The sequence below is a fragment of the Mya arenaria genome, chromosome 6, assembly GCF_026914265.1.
Source record: "Mya arenaria isolate MELC-2E11 chromosome 6, ASM2691426v1".
Classification (NCBI taxonomy): domain Eukaryota; kingdom Metazoa; phylum Mollusca; class Bivalvia; order Myida; family Myidae; genus Mya; species Mya arenaria.
This window is the reverse complement of record NC_069127.1, coordinates 11,948,472-11,968,128: the sequence shown is the minus strand read 5'-3', so window position 1 is coordinate 11,968,128 and position 19,657 is coordinate 11,948,472. Positions and strand designations below refer to the sequence as shown.

The 19,657-nt window shown below is 36.5% G+C and overlaps 2 protein-coding genes across 6 annotated transcripts in view; both read left to right on the top strand.

Annotated features, from left to right (window-relative positions):
• The window catches only part of LOC128238570 (phospholipase D1-like), a 52,638-nt gene extending 41,026 nt beyond the window's left edge, over positions 1–11,612 (top strand). For all 5 annotated transcript variants that reach the window (XM_052954622.1, XM_052954623.1, XM_052954624.1 and 2 more), the window contains 9 exons: positions 396–1,582; positions 1,736–2,149; positions 2,360–2,478; positions 2,885–3,106; positions 3,613–3,704; positions 4,043–4,206; positions 6,528–6,595; positions 6,872–7,210; positions 8,344–11,612. In XM_052954622.1, the coding sequence (XP_052810582.1) occupies positions 396–1,582; positions 1,736–2,149; positions 2,360–2,478; positions 2,885–3,106; positions 3,613–3,704; positions 4,043–4,206; positions 6,528–6,595; positions 6,872–7,210; positions 8,344–8,571 (2,833 nt within the window). In that variant the 3' untranslated portion in view covers positions 8,572–11,612. The remainder of the gene's footprint in view (positions 1–395; positions 1,583–1,735; positions 2,150–2,359; positions 2,479–2,884; positions 3,107–3,612; positions 3,705–4,042; positions 4,207–6,527; positions 6,596–6,871; positions 7,211–8,343) is intronic.
• Positions 11,613–14,956: 3,344 nt separating this feature from the next.
• On the top strand, positions 14,957–19,400 carry LOC128236458 (splicing factor YJU2-like). The gene is made up of 7 exons (XM_052951321.1): positions 14,957–15,050; positions 15,942–16,042; positions 16,419–16,563; positions 16,849–16,980; positions 17,269–17,450; positions 17,781–17,910; positions 18,737–19,400. Exons 1-7 carry the CDS (start codon positions 15,027–15,029, stop codon positions 19,187–19,189), a joined length of 1,167 nt encoding a protein of 388 aa, XP_052807281.1. The 5' UTR covers positions 14,957–15,026; the 3' UTR covers positions 19,190–19,400.
• The last annotated feature ends 257 nt before the right edge of the window (positions 19,401–19,657 follow it).

Sequence of the window (19,657 nt, the reverse complement as noted above, 5' to 3'; positions counted from 1 at the left end):
TGGGTTTCAATGTTTCTTTGAAACATTTTTGTTTTTTTTAAATTGTCAACTTTCGATCATGACCCTTGTATCAGTTTTATTGGGATAGTGCCTTAAGTCTTACATGGCAATATTTTGGAAATAATCAAGACAATTTTCTTCTTCGTGTTAAACTACTTGCTAGATAAATCTCTGCCTGAACTATTATGATTACCGGTAATTTATGCTGGTCAATGGAGAAGAACAGATGAGTGTTGCAGTGCTTTTTTTTTTAAAAAGGAAATGTGTTTTATTTTTAAATAATTTTAAAACATGAAAGGTAGTCATAAATTACCTTAGACAAATAAAAAATGTTAATATACATGTGTTCTGAAAAGATAATCAACTAGAATATTTATGATATTGTCTCTTTCCAGGATGACAGATCTTGGGTCTGTTAGCTTTACTCCATTGTCAAAACCAACCCCAGCAGATATTGGATTTCCACAGAATGGATCTGCCCCCAGACACAGGACGATCAGGCATCTCCCCCGCCAACCATCCACTATAGCCGAGTCTCCAGAATCAAACATGGCCGACAGTGGTATATATGATGAAGCAGGGAACCAGATTAAGGAAAGTATTGGTGATAGTTTCCAGTCAAATAACAATTCCCAAGAGGAAAAAGCTGTTGGAAATACAAAGAGATTAAGTAATGGTCAAGCAGGAAAGTGTGCAAGTGCAGAAGATTTAAGTGTGACAAAAAATGTTCCATATTCTAGCAATCGTTACTCTTCTTGCTCTGAACGGGAGTACGGCTCTGCTGATGTGTTGACAGATAATGACAGTCTGGAGACTGTGGACAAGATTGGGTATCACAACATTGTGGCTGAGGTCACTGTGCACAGTCATGGGGCTCAGGATACAGGAGAGGTAGCCGACCATAGTCATGTTGATCAGGACATAAGAGAGGGAGCCGGCCACAGTCAAGACACAGGGAATACACCTCACTCACCAGTGTGTAATGTGATTAATTCGGATGGTGATGATGAAATATCTGATAACAATAGTCTTCCATTTATAGATGATGGTGCTGTCAATGTAGAACGTGGTGTGATAAAGCTTGAAAAAGAACACAGTGATGATAGGAAGTCAGTTGATGTAGATGAAATACAGATCAGTGAAGATATGCCTGATAGCTTCAGGGAACATTCTACTGACTTGGAGAAGATTGAAGAACAAATCATTTCTTGTGATAATGTAAATAATGATAAAATCTCAAGTGATACAAATGGTATTCAAAAGAGGAAAGCAGAAGTCTGTAACCAGGAAGAAGTAAAAGCTGTTCATGTTGATGAACTCAGTGCTGAAATGCCATCAGATCTTCAAGCCTCTTTTACCGATCAGAATAAGAACCAGACGAAGGCTTCCGTTCGCTTCCGTGAAGACGGTACAGGGGAGATAGAGGAGGAGCATATAGCTCCTGTCACGGCTGGGAAACTTCATGCAACCCCCAGTAGAAAGGATGCTGCCTCCCGTAGGGAAACCTGGGCCTCCCGGAAACTCAGAAAAACATTCAAATTGAAGGATAAGAATGAGGATGAGGACCAGCCTGATGGGAAAGGTGGGTTTCTATTATATTTCAATTCAACATCAGCAAGTATTGTCCTGCTATGCACTAAAACTGCCCAACCATCCTTCTTTTACAGCAGATCAAAGCTGATATAAGTCATGTAGATCTATTTTACATTTTTCTACCATGCATCCTTGTTCACAGACAAGAGTGAGAAGTCTGACTCCGATGATGAGAGTTCAGGACACAAGTTCCGTAACAAGTGGCGTATGGTTCTCAACATCAAGAAGCTGGAGCACGGAGGCAAGCGCCCAGAGGACGAGGAGCCCATCCCGCCTGGTGTACAGTCCCCACATCAGTCTCTGTCAGCCAGGATTGTGAGCAAAATGCCATTTCGTGCACCAAGGCAGGACAGTGATGATGACTTCCAGCATTTCCTGTATCCATGGAAACGACTGTTTCGCCGTGATGATTCAGCAGTGATGGTTAAGTCAGTGATGAAAACCTCAGTGGCTGATGACTACGAGGGCCTTGAAGGCTCATCAAAGTTGTGGATTGGGAAAGACTACATAAACTTCATCCACAAAGATCCTGTTGATGTCCATAATCCTTTTGAAGGTTTGTATTGTTTGTTAATTTTTCTTCAATTAGTCTGTGAAATATTTCATTCCTTGTTTCTTTCATTTAATTAATGTGCTGGAAATATCTGTGTATCTCTGGCTTGTAATCCATCACCTTGTTTCCTGATTTTTTCCATAAGAGTTTTAAATAACATGAAAACTCTGGTTCATTTTCTACATATATAGAAGATGAATGTGTGTATTTTAGATTTCATTGAGCGTGACAAGACGCCTCGCATGCCATGGCATGATGTTGGGGGCGTGGTGTACGGCAAGGCTGCCCGAGATGTTGCGAGACATTTTATCCTCCGTTGGAACTTCTGCAAGGTGAATATGTAATAAGATGTAACATTTCATTAACAGGAAAGCTGGTTATAATAGATTTATTCTTGCTTTTGCCTAAAAAGGCAATGTAATAGTACATGAAGAAAATAATTTCACCTTTGTGCAAGAACTCAATATTTGCTTCTATTTCTATATGCAGTTATTGCACTTAGGGGACACAATATACATAAATAATATTACTTAAAGTTAACTAGGTCGAATATGATTTTGCTATGCGTGTAATGTAGCTTAATAATGATATGATAATGACATGACTTGAAACATTTGTAAAAGCAGTAAATACAAAAGCAAGAGTAAGTTGGAAAAACCTTAAAATAAAAGAGATACAAAAAGAGAAATATCAAGATTTTAACCATGATTAAAGCAATGGTTTCATGTATGGTTTCAGACTGAGAAGTTCAAGTCGAATAAAGAGTTCCCAATCTTGATGCCTAAGACATATGCCAAGTGTGAGGTATCCCCGGCCATCAAGGATATCACCTACAGCTGTACCACCCAAATTCTTCGTAGCGTATGTGGCTGGTCGGCGGGCATCAACCGAACTGAGCAGTCCATACACCAAGCATACCTGGGCTGCATAAAGCGGGCAAAACACTACATTTACATCGAGGTTAGACAAAAAACAATACATTTACATCAAGGTGCAGTGGTTAATATTTTTTTCAATTTTGTAATTATTGATGAAAGTAGGAACAAGTGTGAGGTCATGGCCATGTAAACTGGCTAAACCCCCCAGTAGTCTTGTGTTCCACTGGACTCATGTGTCACTGACTGTTCTGAGGCGGTTATCTTCTCTCTTTTTTTGATGAGTTTATGATCTGTCTGTGGTGTTTGTATTTGTGTATGTGGTGTTTATATCCTTGTGTATCTAGCTCATTGTCGTTTGAGCCCTTGCCTTTGTTCCTCTAAACAGTGTTTATTTTTGAACTTTCGACTACTGTACTAGTTCCTGTAGTTTTCATTGTATTATTGTCATTTTAAAGTGTTTTTTTTATTATACCCCTGAGTATGTATTTTTAGAACATCCTTTTTGAGCTTTTAATACTAAATCATTACAACAACTGCTCTTATTTATTCTTCTTCAGGTTCAGTAATCCTGTTATATGTGTATTTCAGAACCAGTTTTTCATCAGCCAGATAGGGGACCACTCGATGGTCCGGAACGAGATCAGTGAGGCACTCCTAGAAAGAATAGTTCGCGCCCACAAGTATGCTCTCTTGGTCTTCACTATGTTTTTGTTATGAATCTGTGGTGAAAATAAGGCTCTCGGTGTTGTTATCATGTTGAAACAAAATTTTAATTAAATTTAAATAAGGAAAATGTATGAGTGTGTTCATCCGACTGTACATTTTTCTAATTTGCCAAATTACTAAATGAAATTGAGGACTTTCTGAGAAGAAAAAGTATTATTTGGGCCCTGGCTAATGAAAATGCAAAAATGACTCAAGTTTGCAAAAATGTAGTATAGCCTTTAATGATGTTTTCCAAAATGCCAGCACCTTTAAAATCTGCAGTGTAACTGTAGCTGTTTGTTTATCCTCCCAGACTGCAGGAGACGTTCCGTGTGTATGTGGTGCTCCCTCTGCTGCCGGCGTTCGAGGGTGAGATCGGAGCAACGGGTGGCTACTCTATCCAGGCTGTCCTACACTGGAACTACATGTCAATCTCCAAGGGTGATAACTCACTCTGGCAGCAACTCGCAAAACGAGGTGAAATCATTTTTACCTCACATTATAGAACGAATAATTATACGGTCCGTTGCAATTTACCTTGTCCGGAGCATAACTTAAAAACTACTGGATGGAATTGGATTAAACTTCAAACAATGATAAAGCATAATGAGAGGAAGTTCAGTGTACAATAACCATAACTCTATTCTTGCTTATTACTGAGTTATTGCCCTTTGTTACTTTTTTTGTCTGGAGTATAACTTGAAAAGTACTGGATGGAATTCATTGAAACTTAATACAGTAGTAATGCACAATAAGAGGAGGTGCAGTGTTCAAGAACCATAACTCTACTTTAGCTTATTACTGAGTTATTGCCCTTTATTTTATTTTTTTGCTGTCATTTTTTTTCCAGACATTCACTTGCAAACTAATAGATGGAATTTATTCAAACTTCATACAATGGTAAAGCACAATGAGAGGAAGTGCAGTGCACAAGAACCATAACTCTCAGCTTTTTACAGAGTTACTGCCCTTTGTTATTTTTTTCTTGTCCGGAGCATAACTTGAAAACTATTGGATGGAATTTAAATAAAACTTCATACAATGATTGATCATAATGAGAAGGAGTTCAGTGTACAGGAACTGCAATTCTATTTCAGCTAATTACAGAGTTACTGCCCTTTGTTACTTCTTTCTTGTCTGGAGCATAACTTGAAAAGTATTGGATGGAATTTAATAAAACTTCATACAGTGATAGATCATAATGAGAGGGAGTGCAGTGTACAGGAACCGCAATTCTATTTCAGCTAATTACAGAGTTACTGCCCTTCATTACTTTTTCTTGTCCGGAGCATAACTTGAAAAGTATTGGATGGAATTTAATAAGTCTTCTTACAGTGATAGATCATAATGAGAGGAAGTGTAGTGTACAGGAACCGCAATTCTATTTCAGCCAATTAAAGAGTTATTGCTCTTTGTTACTTTTTTCTTATCCGGAGCATAATTTGAAAACTGACGGATGGAATGTAATAAAACTTGATACAATGGTACAACACAAGGAGAAGAAGTTCAGTGTACATGAATTGCTACACTATTTTAACAAATTACAGAGTTATTGCCTTTTTCTGTTTGTTTTTTTTTTGGTTTTTTTGTCAAACTTTTGTCCGGACAGTAACTTGAAAACTACTAGATGGAATAGCATAAAACTTCATACAATGATAAATCATAATGAGAGGTGGCGTTCGGGGGTATTAATCACCTTCAGTGATAGCTCTAGTTTTTTATGCCCCCACAAAGTGGCGGCATATAGGGTTGCCCTTGTCCGTACGTACGTCTGTCTGTCTGTCTGTCTGTACGTACGTACGTACGTACGTCCCGAAGATTGTTTCCGATCTAATTCTTGAAAACCGTTTGTCCAATCCTCACCAAACTTTAAACACATGTTTGTGACCATAATATCTTGATCAAGTTCGATAGTCATGGAAATCGCTTTAGTCATTTAGGAGTTACGGCCCTTTTTTGCCAAAAATACTTCAAAAATATATGTTTCCAATCTAATTCTTGAAAAGTATGTGTCCAATCCTCACCAAACTGTACATACATGATTGTGACCATAATATCTTGATCAAGTTCGATAGCCATGGAAAGCGCTTTTGTCATTTAGGAGTTACGGCCCTTTATTTGCAAAAAAAAGACTTGAAAAATAAGTCCCGAAGATTGTTTCCGATCTAATTCTTGAAAACTGTTTGTCCAATCCTCACCAAACTTTTAATACATGTTTGTGACCATAATACCTTGATCAAGTTCGATAGCCATGGAAATCGCTTTAATCATTTAGGAGTTAGAGCCCTCAGATCATCCTGAATAAGCATTATGGCTTATTTTCTGTGACAAAAAATCGAAGTGGGGGCATCCGTGTCCTATGGACACATTTCTAGTTTTGTAACTAAAACATTTTTAAAATCCGATAAATTTGTTTGTTTGTTTGTGTGTGTGCGTGTGCATGTGCAGGTGTGTGCTTGTGGAGGAACTATTTACCATCCTCAAGTTGAAACTTGTAATTATAATCTTGAGGGGAAACCAATCTTGGAGCCTCTGATCCAGGGATTGTTTCATCAATGTTCAAGGGAGAGATTTTGAATAGCTCATTACTAATGTTCACAGTCACCTCTAGCCTCTAGGTTCAGAATAGTTCTGAGGAGATTTTGATAGAACAGTCTCCAGGGTCTTATTTACTTAACCTTCACCACCACTTTTTGAATTGAAAATATGTAGCAAACTGTAAATGAAATACCTGTTATATTATAATATTACATACTAAATATATACATATACATATAAATGTTGCATAATGTTTACAGTTGATGATCCCAAAAAGTACATTCTCTTTTGTGGTCTACGAAGTCATGATGAGCTTAAAGGCAAATTGGTATGTTCCTTAAATATCAGATACTTCTTATTAGCCACAACATTTATGGAAAAAGACCATTTTCCTAAGTTCCTAAAAACTTACTTGATTGTGTATACTTGTTCATTACCAGTAAAATCAAATACAAAAGGTTTTTACATTACACAAGATGATCTGATTATATTGTGTGTTAACATGTAAGGGATCTTATCAAAGATGAAGTTACTTCGATGTACTTGCAGTTTCATGTACTTGAAATATATGATATAACAACAATTTATCTGACCTTGTTCGCAGGTTACAGAACTGGTATATGTGCATAGTAAATTGATGATCGTGGACGACGACACCGTCATCATCGGATCGGCCAACATTAATGACCGCAGCATGATTGGGTCACGTGACAGTGAGATCGCTGTCGTGGTGGAAGACACGGACAAGTTTCCTGTCAAATTGAATGGCAAGGACCACATGGCAGGAAAGTTTGCCACATCACTACGGAGGACGCTCTTCCGCGAGCATCTGGGGATCAAGGAGGATGACTTTCATATAGATCTCAGCGACCCTGTATGTGATAAGTTTTACAAGAATGTCTGGTTGACCCAGGCTTCTATCAACACAACCATTTACCACAAGGTAGGTACCCATGGCTGTCTGTAGAGATGTAAAAATAGTAGTAATTAAATGCTTTCCGGTGGTTTAAAGAGATTTATCAGTGAAATAAAAATGTTACTTCAAACAGTGAAATAACATTTGATATCTTAAACTATTTTTATGCCCCCAAAGGTGGGCATATTAAAATCGCACCGTATGGACAGATTTTAAAATAACTTTCCACATGTGTTCCACATAACCAAGACGACGTATCGCGTGCAAGACCCGTGTCCCTACCTGAAAGGTCAAGGTCACACTTAGTGTTTATTCACAATGGAGTGCTGCATATAAGGACATAGAGTATAGGTTGTCGTGTCAGGGCTGTTACTTTCCCTTGTATGGACAGATTTTAAAATCACTTGCTACATGTGTTCCACATACGAAGACGACGTGTCGTGTGCAAGACCTATGTCCCTACCTCTAAGGTGAAAGATACACTAAGTGTTTATTCACAAGGGAATTCTGAATATAAGGACTTAACAGTGTAGGTTGTCAAGTATAGGTGGTATGTTTTTATGTTCAGAGGCAATTTAAAATAACTTGCCATATGTATTTGACATGTAAAGGCAAAATCAACTTTTCATGTACTGACCTTGTTCGTAGGTCAATGTCACATTCGGGGGCATTCGTCACATACTGTGACAGCTCTTGTTAAATTTAAGCCCGCTCTGAATTCCAAATCAAATGTCAGCACGCATAGGGCTGGGACACAAATTCAGCAATGTCATTTCCGAAATGACATTACATTCCCATACAGTTTAGTGACTTTCTTAAAACAACAATTAAACTTCATTTAATATCCTTTTTAGGCATATAGAAAAAAAAAGTCGGTTTCAGTGAAAGATCACAACATAAATTATGTTACCTCATGAACACCAAGAGAAAATATTTTACTTATGGTATCGCCACTCGTTGAATATGACTTTTGGTGCCCACTTTATGTTATGATCTTACACTAAAACAAACAATAACTGGTATCGTCCATATATCCTGTTATGATAGTTGACTTGTCAAGAGATATTGGTAATGTTGGAGTTAAGTTTTCCTCTTTGAATATCATTTTAAAGAGAAGAAATATTCTGTCACCTTCCTAAAACTGCCCATTTCTACTGTAGGTGTTCAAGTGTATCCCGGACGACCGGATCAAGTCTTTCAGTCAGATTAAAGAAATGGCAGCAACCCCGTCCCTCGCAGAGACCGACAAGGAGGCTGCCCGTCAGGAGCTAAAGAAGGTGAAAGGTCGTATTGTGTTCTTGCCCCTGTACTTCCTGGAGAATGAGGTATCCTTAATGGCCAGCGGGGCACAGCGAGAAGCAGTTATGCCTACCAAACTGTGGACATAGAAGCATGAAGGAGGCCATCGTGCCAGTAACATTTTGGGAGACTGTCATGTCCACCAAACTGTAGTCATAGTAAAATAGAGGAGGCCATCATGCTAGTTACATTGGGGAGGCTGTCATACCCACCAAACTGTGGACATCTTTATACCCATGAACCTGAGCATGTCCAACCAGCTGTGGATATAGTCATGTAAGCATAGCCAAACTGAGGATGTCAATTGTTCTGATATCCGTGTCATAGAGAGAGGCCGGTTTATTTTGTCAAACACTATTATTTTACATAGAGGGATTTAACTGTATGTACAGGTCAAAGTTGTTGACAGACCAAGCTCTGTGTCTGGGAGTGCATCCTTCATATTCCACAGAGATGGTCAGTCCATCAGTAGTCACAAACACATTCTGGTTCCACTCTTCAGCTCAATACCCGGAGGGCACAAAGGGACCAGGGAACCGACTTGACAACGGACGTAGTTCTGGACTGCAAACCACTGTGTTCTTTAGTGTGTGTGTAATTCTCACTTGTAAAGTGCTTTATTTAAGTTAAAAGATAAAGGTAGTTGTAGTCGGGCTATTTCGCTTTCAGCCTGATCTTTATTACCATTTCTGAATGTTTTTGATGGAGTGCTCACTGTTTAATCTCAACTATTCCAAAATACATCAAGAAGATGTTCATTACTATTTGCTCAATATCTGTACCTGCTTCTATAGTACTGGAAGCAGAGTCAAATACATTAGTATTATATGTATTCTTCTGTATTTCACAAGATAGTGATACTACACATATTACTGTGAAAATCATTTATCAGTTTCTAAGGTGATTTTAGTGTACTAATGTGCATGTTATTCCAATGGAATGATGTATATTTGATAAGTTGTTGATGCTTGAACAATGGTGAAATACAACAACTATAAAGTATCAATATTAAATATTAGACATGAATATAACATGTTATAATGACCTGTTTCCAAGTTTTTCATCAAGTATTTTATTACTTGGCATTTTTTTCTTTGAGTGAGAAAATTGATCATCATAATCTCTTAGATAAAGTTGTCACAATGTAATTAGAATTGTCTGTTTAAGTGTAGATTATAACTAGGAAGTTATCAATTTTCAAAAAAAGAAAGGGTAAAGTTCTGTGTGTAATACAAGTAGATAAACTGTTATACGTTAGTAATGAAACTCAATTACAAGTGCCAAATTACTGACTGTCCTGTATTCCAGTATGTGTATGCGTTCAGAATGTCTGTGTATAGAGTTTCTCTATTTGTTAATTGTTGTGGAAACAATCTTATTTTTATATACATATTTTTACAATTACATGTAAATGAAAACATTCCTTAAGAAATCATATCTGTCTGTGGTTCCTCATGTCACCTAAATTCCTATGATTACTGCTCCAATGTAATGTTGGTTTTGTTTAATCCTTTCCTACGACTTTATGTTCCATCATGATAGTGGACAATGTTAATATTTATTTTCAAATGTTGATTGTATCATAGTCCATGCATAATATTGTAGTTCATATTTATCAACCATTAACATTGCCAGAATTGTTTTTTTCATTTTATTTTATTGTTTAAAAGCTCTGCTACAGTTTATGTGTTAGTGGCATACTGATAGACTCTGCATGTATGTTTCAGTGGCATACTGATAGACTCTATGTTTAAGTGACATACTGAAAGACTCTATGTTTCAGTGACATACTGATAGACTCTATGTTTCAGTGGCATACTGATAGACTCTATGTTTAAGTGACATACTGAAAGACTCTATGTTTCAGTGACATACTGATAGACTCTATGTTTCAGTGGCATACTGATAGACTCTATGTTTCAGTGGCATACTGATAGACTCTATGTTTCAGTGGCATACTGATAGACTCTATGCTTAAGTGGCATACTGATACACTCTATGTTTCAGTGGCATACTGATAGACTCTATGTTTAAGTGGCATACTGATAGACTCTATGTTTCAGTGGCATACTGATAGACTCTATGTTTCAGTGGCATACTGATAGACTCTATGTTTAAATGGCATACTGATAGACTCTATGTTTAAATGGCATTCTGATAGACTCAGTGTTTCAGTGGCATACTAATAGACTCTTTGTTTAAGTGATAATCTGATAGACTCTTTGTTTCAGTGGCATATGATTGATTCCAGATATGTTTGACAAGCTACAAATACTTAAAGGATAGTTTTATTTTGTCCTGGTACCATTTACTTAAATATTTGTATGTTAAGTTTATGATGGATTGAAATATGATATGTAAATGATACTGTTATAGTTATTGATTCAAATGTTTTATGCTTTATTTATGATATCACTTGCTCATATTCTCCACATATCTTTCACACAGTGAATGTTCATAGTTATTTTTGTAAATAAATTGTACATGTTCATAGATTATTTTGAAATATTTTGTTAGTGTTTCAATGTACATGTTATATTCCTTGACCAATCACCTGTGTAAATGTATGTATCTGGTCACTGTGATGGTTCAGCCAGTCGTCTTCATATGTGTCAGTCATAAGTGCAGTGGTAGTTTTAAAAAAAAAGTTTAAGAATAAAATCGCAACTAAATTTCTTGATGAAACAGCCAACAAATGTACATTATTTATTTATTAGTCACATGCAGCTCTTCTGTTTCAGCTGAAAAATGTTGAGTTGTTGTAAAGCCTTGGTGTTGTGGATTCCTTGCCAGGCCTAACTATGCATATGTGTAGAGCAGGTCCTATCACTTTTGCTAAAATACTTATTAAGTTATGTCCCCTGATGAACTAAGAAAACTGGACGAGCATTAACACGGGCTAACCAGTGCTCATATGTATTACCGTCTCACTGTCAGGGACAGATGGGTGCTGCCAGGGAGAGCATTTACACCCGGGGCTACTGTTATAATTGTTGATGAATTACTTAAATTATGCATATACTTATTATTTACAATTACACATTTACTGTTATTGGATTTAACCAATATGTATTATAAAATCATATGACATTCTACGTTATTTTATTAAAATAAACTATTCCAGAATGAGCAGGGATTGGTTTTGTCTTTTACATAAAACAAATTTAAACTATATTGAAAAAAATGTAGGTTAAAAGATTCTAGTCTTGACTCGTGCATTTTGCCTTTGAATGTATCACCTACCTTTGGTCGAAAAGTGGTGTTTTGATATGGGTTAATTGTGTGCAATTAGTAATCAAAAGACTGAAAAAGCCAAGATAACGAAGTATTATTCAACATCTTGAGATCAGCTGGGGTGAGGAATGGGCTCATTTTAACATCCAGTGCAACAGAATGCTTATTAAAACTATGACTACCATGTACTGTTCCAAACTGTCTCTTGGCAGTCGCACGTGGTTGCGGCTAGTGTGTGTGCTCACACTGAGAAGGTGTAAGTGCCACCTGCCCAGTACCCCCGGTCTGTCAACTCCTAACTAGTAGAATCGGTATACAAGTGAACGCGAGCCTAGGGTCCGTCGATGATAAACGCCCCGAAATATTAAAGAAAGAACTTGAGAAATTTTACGGATAACTGTGTTGATAATTATAACGTTTACTAGCAAAATATCAACTTATTTTACTGTTGCTTAATTGAAGCTTTAATAACCTTGCCATTTAATTATTTTATATATTAATATCAACTGTTTTAAGAACAACTAATGTAAGCACGTCGAAAGGTATTAGAATATACTTCTTCAACCATTCAATCAATGAATGTGCAATAACCTTTGTACGCCATATTTTTAGTACCTGATATTGATGTAAGCTTTATCTGACAGTGATATTTTAGTCTCAGACTTGATACAGCCAAATTTGTCTGTCGGGATTACACTCACGGAGTCCGTAATTTATGCGAGCTCGTCCATAAAGCTGAACTGGTGTGCCGCAGGTAGCAGTGGAAGCGCGCCATTTACGGCTGCCAGCTTCCCCGGATGTCTGTCTTTTAATAGAGGGTAAGTGTTTGTTTTAGTGTAAGATCGTTATATATTTCACCAAATGACCACCAAAAGCTATGTTTAACGAGTGGCGTAGCTAAGAGTGAAATATTTACCTTGGTGTTCACAATGGGTGAATGCTATATTTTGCGATGTTACACTGAAACAAACAACTACTGTGAAATCATTAATGTTCGTGGGGTATTAATGTTCGTGGTTTCTAAAAGGGATTTATCAGATGACAGTTAATTGAAGTATTTTAGAAAAGCGTAACGTAACGTCATTTCGGAAACAGGGTAGTTGACGCTGTGTCCCAGCCCAGAGCCTGGGTCTGTAATTTCAAGTCTCAAGTCCAAGTCTAGACTCAGACTCAGAAAAGTACTTTCATTAAATTACAAAGAATTCTGTTCATTCCATTACGTTTGCGAAAAATAAATGTCAGTTTCAATACCAATAAAATACAGCAAATTGCATCATCGATACTCAGCTAGAAAGAACGATACAATAAAATGAAGATTTGTAGTATATTTAAAATTGCATATTTTACGATAATTTACAAATCTTTGTTCAAAAACAATTATATAAAAGCTTCTATATAACGTCATAAAATATGCTTTTCTGAGCTTGAGATTGAAAAAGTTAGGGAATACGACCCCAGGAAGTTTGATGTGGGCTTTAAAGCTGCACTCTCACAGATTTACCGTTTTTATAACTTTTTATCTTTTGTCTTGGAAAGAGCAAAATTTTGCGTACATTTCTGCAAACCAATGATAAAAGATTACTAACAAAAGATCAGATCGCAGATTTTCATATTTCCGTCCGAAAGTTATTTTTATGGCTTAAACCGTTACTAACGGTTTAAGAAAAATGCATTTTTTTAACTGAAATATAAAAATCTGCGATCTAAGCTTTGGTCAGCAGTCTTATATAATTGGTATCCATGCATTTTCGCATAAATTGGCTCGTTGCAAGACAAAAAAATAAATAGATAAAGTTGTCAAAACGTTCAATCTGTGAAAGTGAAGCTATAATTTCAAGAACTTATATTGAGTCTCAAACTCAGCATGATCCAAGACATTAGTAAATGAATACATACCCAGTTCTTACCGCCGAGGAGGGTCTCCATCTCAGAGATGGGAAAGGCGGCTCCCGGTGACTGGAAGCAGCCGACTGTCGCCAGGAATGGCGCTCCCACGTGAGACATCAACATTTACAGTTCCATAGTTATCTTCTACACTGGTTATTGACGTGTCAAGGAATGGGAAATCGAAACGGTACCCCGAAGCAAACATAACTACGTATTCATTTTCTGCCATTGAGCCTGCTACCGTCATGAAACGCCCGTTACCCTTATTCCCGTCAAACGATAACTGGCCTGTTCTTTGGTGACGTTTTAAACATAATCAGCCGTGTAGTTTGAGGAAATTTATGCTCTATCTAAATTTACAAATGTTTGGCAATAGTCAACTATTTGAATACCCACTTTCTTTATAAAAAGTTGCTAACTATTTTAAGCGCCTTCAACGATACTAAATAAAAAGTGATTCTTAACATAGATATTTCGATACATCCATGATGCATTCTTATGATATCGATATCAGATTATTAACTTGTGAAACTCAGTGAGTGAGTATAATTACTTCACCTTCAAGTAAAACTTCAGTTCCCAGTTTCTCCAAATATCTTAAGACTCTTAAGCCTCTTATAACAGGATAAAGCTGAGCTCACTATTTCTGTTTATGGTATTGAAGAGTTTTCAGACTAAAGTTAAACAATCTTAATGATAATTTTCATTTTGTAAAATCAAGTTTAAGTGATTAACTGAGCGAAGTAAAATACTTAAGCTTTTCGTTTTAAGATGACAAATAAATTGTTTCTACAAAAAATAGCCCTAAGAAATGAGAAAAATTGTCTTACGCACGATACAACAGTTTCAGGAGTTTTACATAATTGAATGAAAAGTGTGAAATTCTAAGAAGATAAATCATGTCCTTTTTAACAAAATGGACGCTTGACGCCAGGTATGAGAATCGACGCCTGGAAAACCCCGTTTTTTTTAAAAAAAATGTAGGGTTAGGGTTTTGTAGACAACAGTAGAAATATAAAGACAATATATAGATAAACTATAATAAATGAACTAAGCCCTTTTGTCTCTAACCCATGGTACATTTATATAATTACTGATTCCAGAACAAAAGTCGAGATAAAAAATATACAGACTCAAACGTTTGTCAATGTAAAACGAAACGAGCCAGACCAAATTATATTTGTCCGCATAACCAATGCTTGTAATGGGGGATTACTGCGTAGAATGAGTGACTCTATCTCGAAGCTTGCCGGAGATGGCAGAGTTGTTACGATTGGAGTGCCATTACTGTCATTTACGACCAAGTGGAACGTAGCCAACCTGAAATTACATTTATATTTTCTTTGGGGTATGAGCAAACGCTTGTCAGATGCAAACGTTGTTTTGACAAAGACTAGACAAACTAAAAAAATCTTAATCAATCATGTCTGAAAGAAAGGTTTTAAATGTAAGTACTTTTTCTTTTCTTTTCAGATAGTCCTGAATGCTACATCCGACTTGTAAACAATTTCATATTTATTGATATCAAATATCCTAGCAGCAATAATGCGCATTTAGGGATTTTTTTTAACATTTGGATATTCATTATGTTGCCTTAAGGCTCAAGGCTTAACGCCACAAGTCGACTGAATCATACCAATGTAAAATATAGTCTTCGATTGTAGTTCAACAATAGTTAACACTGCATTGTTAAATAAAAACACATAAGTTACACATCAATTATTGTTAGCCAGTACCTTTTTCTTATTACATTAGTGTTTCATGAAACACTTATGCACCAGTCAATTGTAAACCCCCCCCCCCCCCACAGGTCTGGGGAATAGCAGGGACTTTGACTCTCCGTCCAGCCAACCCTGGGTAAAATCACTGCATTCACCCGGCACTGAGGGGCCACCTGAAAGGTAAAAACACGGCCCATTTCCCGGGCTGTCCCCGGTATACCCCCGGACCAAGGGGGGGCGGGCGTGGTTACAATTAACTGGTGCATTATTCTTATCGCCTTCTGTCAACAAAGCATTGCGATTTTGGAACTGTCATGCAGGTGCAAGTTATCTTGCTCTTCGATAAACTTAGCAATGGGATATGTCATTCTTAGCTAGGAAAACAACAGGCAGGATTGAGACGCGGTGTAGAGTCGCTGGAACATAAATCGTCAAAGACTCTGAAACAGCTGTTACTATGGACTACAAATATGCTTGTCAAATTTTGACAGAACTGCTCAAATAATATGCTGTTATTGAACAGTATATTAACATTCCGCTAGTGTATTTTGCATGTGTTCTTATTTACTGATTGTATTCTTAAAGGTCATAAATACAAGTTATATCTTGTTTTTCAGAAATACTATCCTGCTGATTATGATCCATCAAAAATTCCGAAAGGGAAACGGAATAGGAATGCCACATTTAACATACGTATCATGGCTCCCTTTAATATGAGGTTAGTATATATTTTAAATATAGTTCTTAATAAGATAACTAGCAATGAAATGCTTAAATGGTGATGACATTTTTAGTAGTAATGATACAGAAGTTTTTCTTGATATTTAAAAAAAACTTTTTTGTTTTAACTTTCCTTTAATACTTTTAGACATTTATAGAAAGCCAACAATAAGTTCTGTAATCAATTATGGTCTCACTCTGTGTATGATATGGATAGTATGATCTTAAGATTATCTGTAGGATGATATTTTGTTGAAAATGTTTCCAGTAGTAGTGTTTGTCCCGGCATGACCTGTAGTTCCGTTTCAATATATTTGAATTTGGTTTGGGGGTTTTCAAGCTTTTTTATTTATTACAAATTATTGTTCTTTCAGGTGCAACATGTGTAAGGAATACATCTATAAGGGAAAAAAGTTTAACTCCAGGAAGGAGGATGTGATGGATGAAGATTATCTTGGCCTTAGAATCTTTAGATTTTACATCAAATGCCCTAGATGCGTCTCAGAAATAGCTTTCAAGGTAAGAATACTGTTCCTCTTATATACTGGTATCATAGATAATGATTGAATAATTTGCATCACCATGTAATATTGCATATGATATCACTTAAAACACATTTGATTACATTATAGCGTGAACTACATGCTTTGGTATCCAATAACATTCTCAAATAAATATTTGGATTAATAGCATGCATATTTTAGCAGGTGACTCAAACTGTGTTGCAAAGAATGATAATAAGCAGGGAGTAACAAGTTTGTGTGCTGCCGACTGACAAATCATGCCCTTACTTGTTGTTTTCAGACAGACCTGGTCAACACGGACTACACTCTGGAGGCAGGGGCCAAGCGCCTGTTTGAGGCAGAAAAGATTGCTAAGGACATGGCAGAGAAGGAACGCAAGGCCAAGGAGGAGGAAGAACTAAACCCGATGACAGTAGGCTGATTCCTTGTTTGAACAAATACTGATTTGTTTCATTGTATATTTCATGAACATTTTAAAGAAATTAACATTTAACATAAAGTGTCATGTATATACATATCATACCACACCACACACTTCTAAACGTTGAAGAAATTCAATTGATGCTTTATTGATAAAGGTTGAACTAAAAAAATACTATAATAAAGCTGAACATAGCATAAAAATCAGCAGGAATTAACCTTCAACCAATTGTTGAGCTTGTTAAATACAAGATATAATAATGCTTACATGTATTTTCAGATGTTGGAGAATCGTACAAAGGCAAGTCAGAAAGAGATGGACCAGATAGACTCGCTGGAGGAGCTGCGTGAAATGAACACACGGAAAAATCTTGTAAACACAGACGAAATGATCGACACATACCGCAGATACGAGAAGCTGCTAGCCCAGCTGCAGATGGAACAAGAGGAACAGGAAATTAAGTATGTGATTTCCTTATTACTGTCTTTAACCAGGTTCGAATGTACTAAATTACGTTTTAAGCTGTCTTGTTTTTTTTTAAGAAAAACAGAGGTATTGATCATTATTGGTGTTGTTGGCATATATACAGTAGAAAAAAATACAAATAATTTTTGAAAATAAGTTTTATCTCAATTTTTTAATATAAGTGTATTTACTATTTATTTAGTATACACCTAATGTTTGATTTAGCCATGGTTTACATAGGTGTTATAACATTTTGCATGTACATTAAACTCTTCAAGATAGCTTGCTACAGGTCTGCAGGTAACAATATGGTTCTGATATTGTAGAGATATATTTGGTGGCAAGGATGGCCTTGTTGTTAAGCGCCTGAATGACTCAGATGAAGAGGAGGACCAGCCGAGGAAGAAACATGCAACTCTCAGCAGTACTGACAAGCCCACAGACATCCTGACAGAGGTACTTGTAGATACATTCACTTGATGGATACAGCAATTTGTGCAGTCTGTTAGTTTGTTCTAATATATAATAACCTTGATTCAAGTGAAAGCTTATAGCTTCTATCAGGGCTTCCGTTAAAGGAAGTTTGGAACTATATTACTCCCTAGAAATGGGTTAAAACTTCCAACATTGATTCCTTGGAAGTACAAAAACTTCCATAATTTTGAAGAAAACTTCCAAAGCTTGGAAGTACAAAAAATCAAAACCTTTTGTTAATATTACTTTAATAGTCATAATTTCAATCAGTTTAAGTGTTTTTAAGTAAAAGGAATTCTAATAATATAAGTAAAATTGAAAATAATTTGATTTTTAATATATTTGTTGAAAAAGATATTGTATTACGGAGACTTAAACTTCCATATTTTAGTGTAAAACTTCCAAAAGTGATTCACAGGAAGTTCATACTTCCAGTTTCAAATTCTTAATGGAAGCCCTGTTCTATAATCGCTCTTGAGATGTTGCTTTTACTGGGTGAAACCAATACAAGTGTGCATTTTGAGAGGCTATAGAAATGTGCAGCTGATGGGGATCAACCCCACAACCCCTTTGGTGTGAGGTGGACATCTTTTCCTTTAAATCACTCTCATCTTCAGTCTGTTACAATCAGTCCTGATATGACATTTTGATACTTCATGTAAGAAACCTTATATGCCCGAAATATTCAAAATCTCAATCAATGCAAGGTGCTTTTACGTTCAAATTTTTTTTGTACCATTCATAAATATTATTTATTATATTAAAAATTAAGTGATAAGACTGCATATTAGTATTTACTTTTTTTCAGCCTGCAAAGCCAGAGAGTAAACAGAAGACCCCTCAGGTGTGGCAGAAGAGTGTGGGTAGTTTGTCATCAAAGCAGAAACTAGCTGGCCTGGTTACTGTGAAGAAGAAAGCCCCACTCCCTACAGTGTCCGCTTCACCTGCCAACCCCAGCGGAGCTGTAGCAAACATAGCAAACAGTGATTACTCTACTTCCAGTACAGACAGTAATGTTCATGTTACAACAAGGGATAATGTTACTTCAGAAATATCCAACAGTGAAAGGACAGTAGTAAATGGTTCATCAGCCACAGATGCTGCAAGTACTGATACAGATACAGTAAAGGCTAGCTCGAGTACATCACGGACTGATGTGAGTGCTTCAGGTTCTGGTGTAAAGACTGCAACAGGGGCCATGGGCCTGGGTCTGCTTGGGGCTTATGGAGGATCGGACTCAGACAGCAGTGAGTCAGACTGATAGTGCAGCTGGCGTCCAACATGTGCCATGCAAACCTTAATTTGTTGCAATGTGGTAAGGCAGGATTGTGGGAACATCTTGTTCACTCTATATGTATGTTAAGAAATTACAAGGAGTACAATTATGCATTATGATTTAAAAAAAAAATGTATTTATAAGATAATGTTATTTTGTAACTTCATTGGAATAAAACCATTTTTAACTCACTTTTTTAGCTGCCTGGGACTTTTTTAGAATATATTTTAAAGATGAAGTGTCATCATCAGTGGCTTATTGTCATGGATGTAAACACTTACATGTTGCACATACCTAGGAAACAGTAGATATTGATTCACATGAAACTTGGTACACATTTTCACAATGACCTTCACACATGTGTAGCAAGTCCCATCAGTCTTGCACAAATATAACTCTTACAGTCTTGTTATAGTTATGCACCTTTGTTGACTGAGATCTACAGACAGGCTT

What these genes read in the sequence shown, in the direction of transcription:
- LOC128236458 (XM_052951321.1), top strand. Translation starts at nt 15,027, where the DNA reads ATGTCTGAAAGAAAGGTTTTAAAT. An exon ending in AAGAACTAAACCCGATGACA is followed by an intron (nt 16,981 to 17,268) that starts GTAGGCTGATTC and finishes ATGTATTTTCAG; the next exon opens with ATGTTGGAGAATCGTACAAA. An exon ending in CCACAGACATCCTGACAGAG is followed by an intron (nt 17,911 to 18,736) that starts GTACTTGTAGAT and finishes ACTTTTTTTCAG; the next exon opens with CCTGCAAAGCCAGAGAGTAA.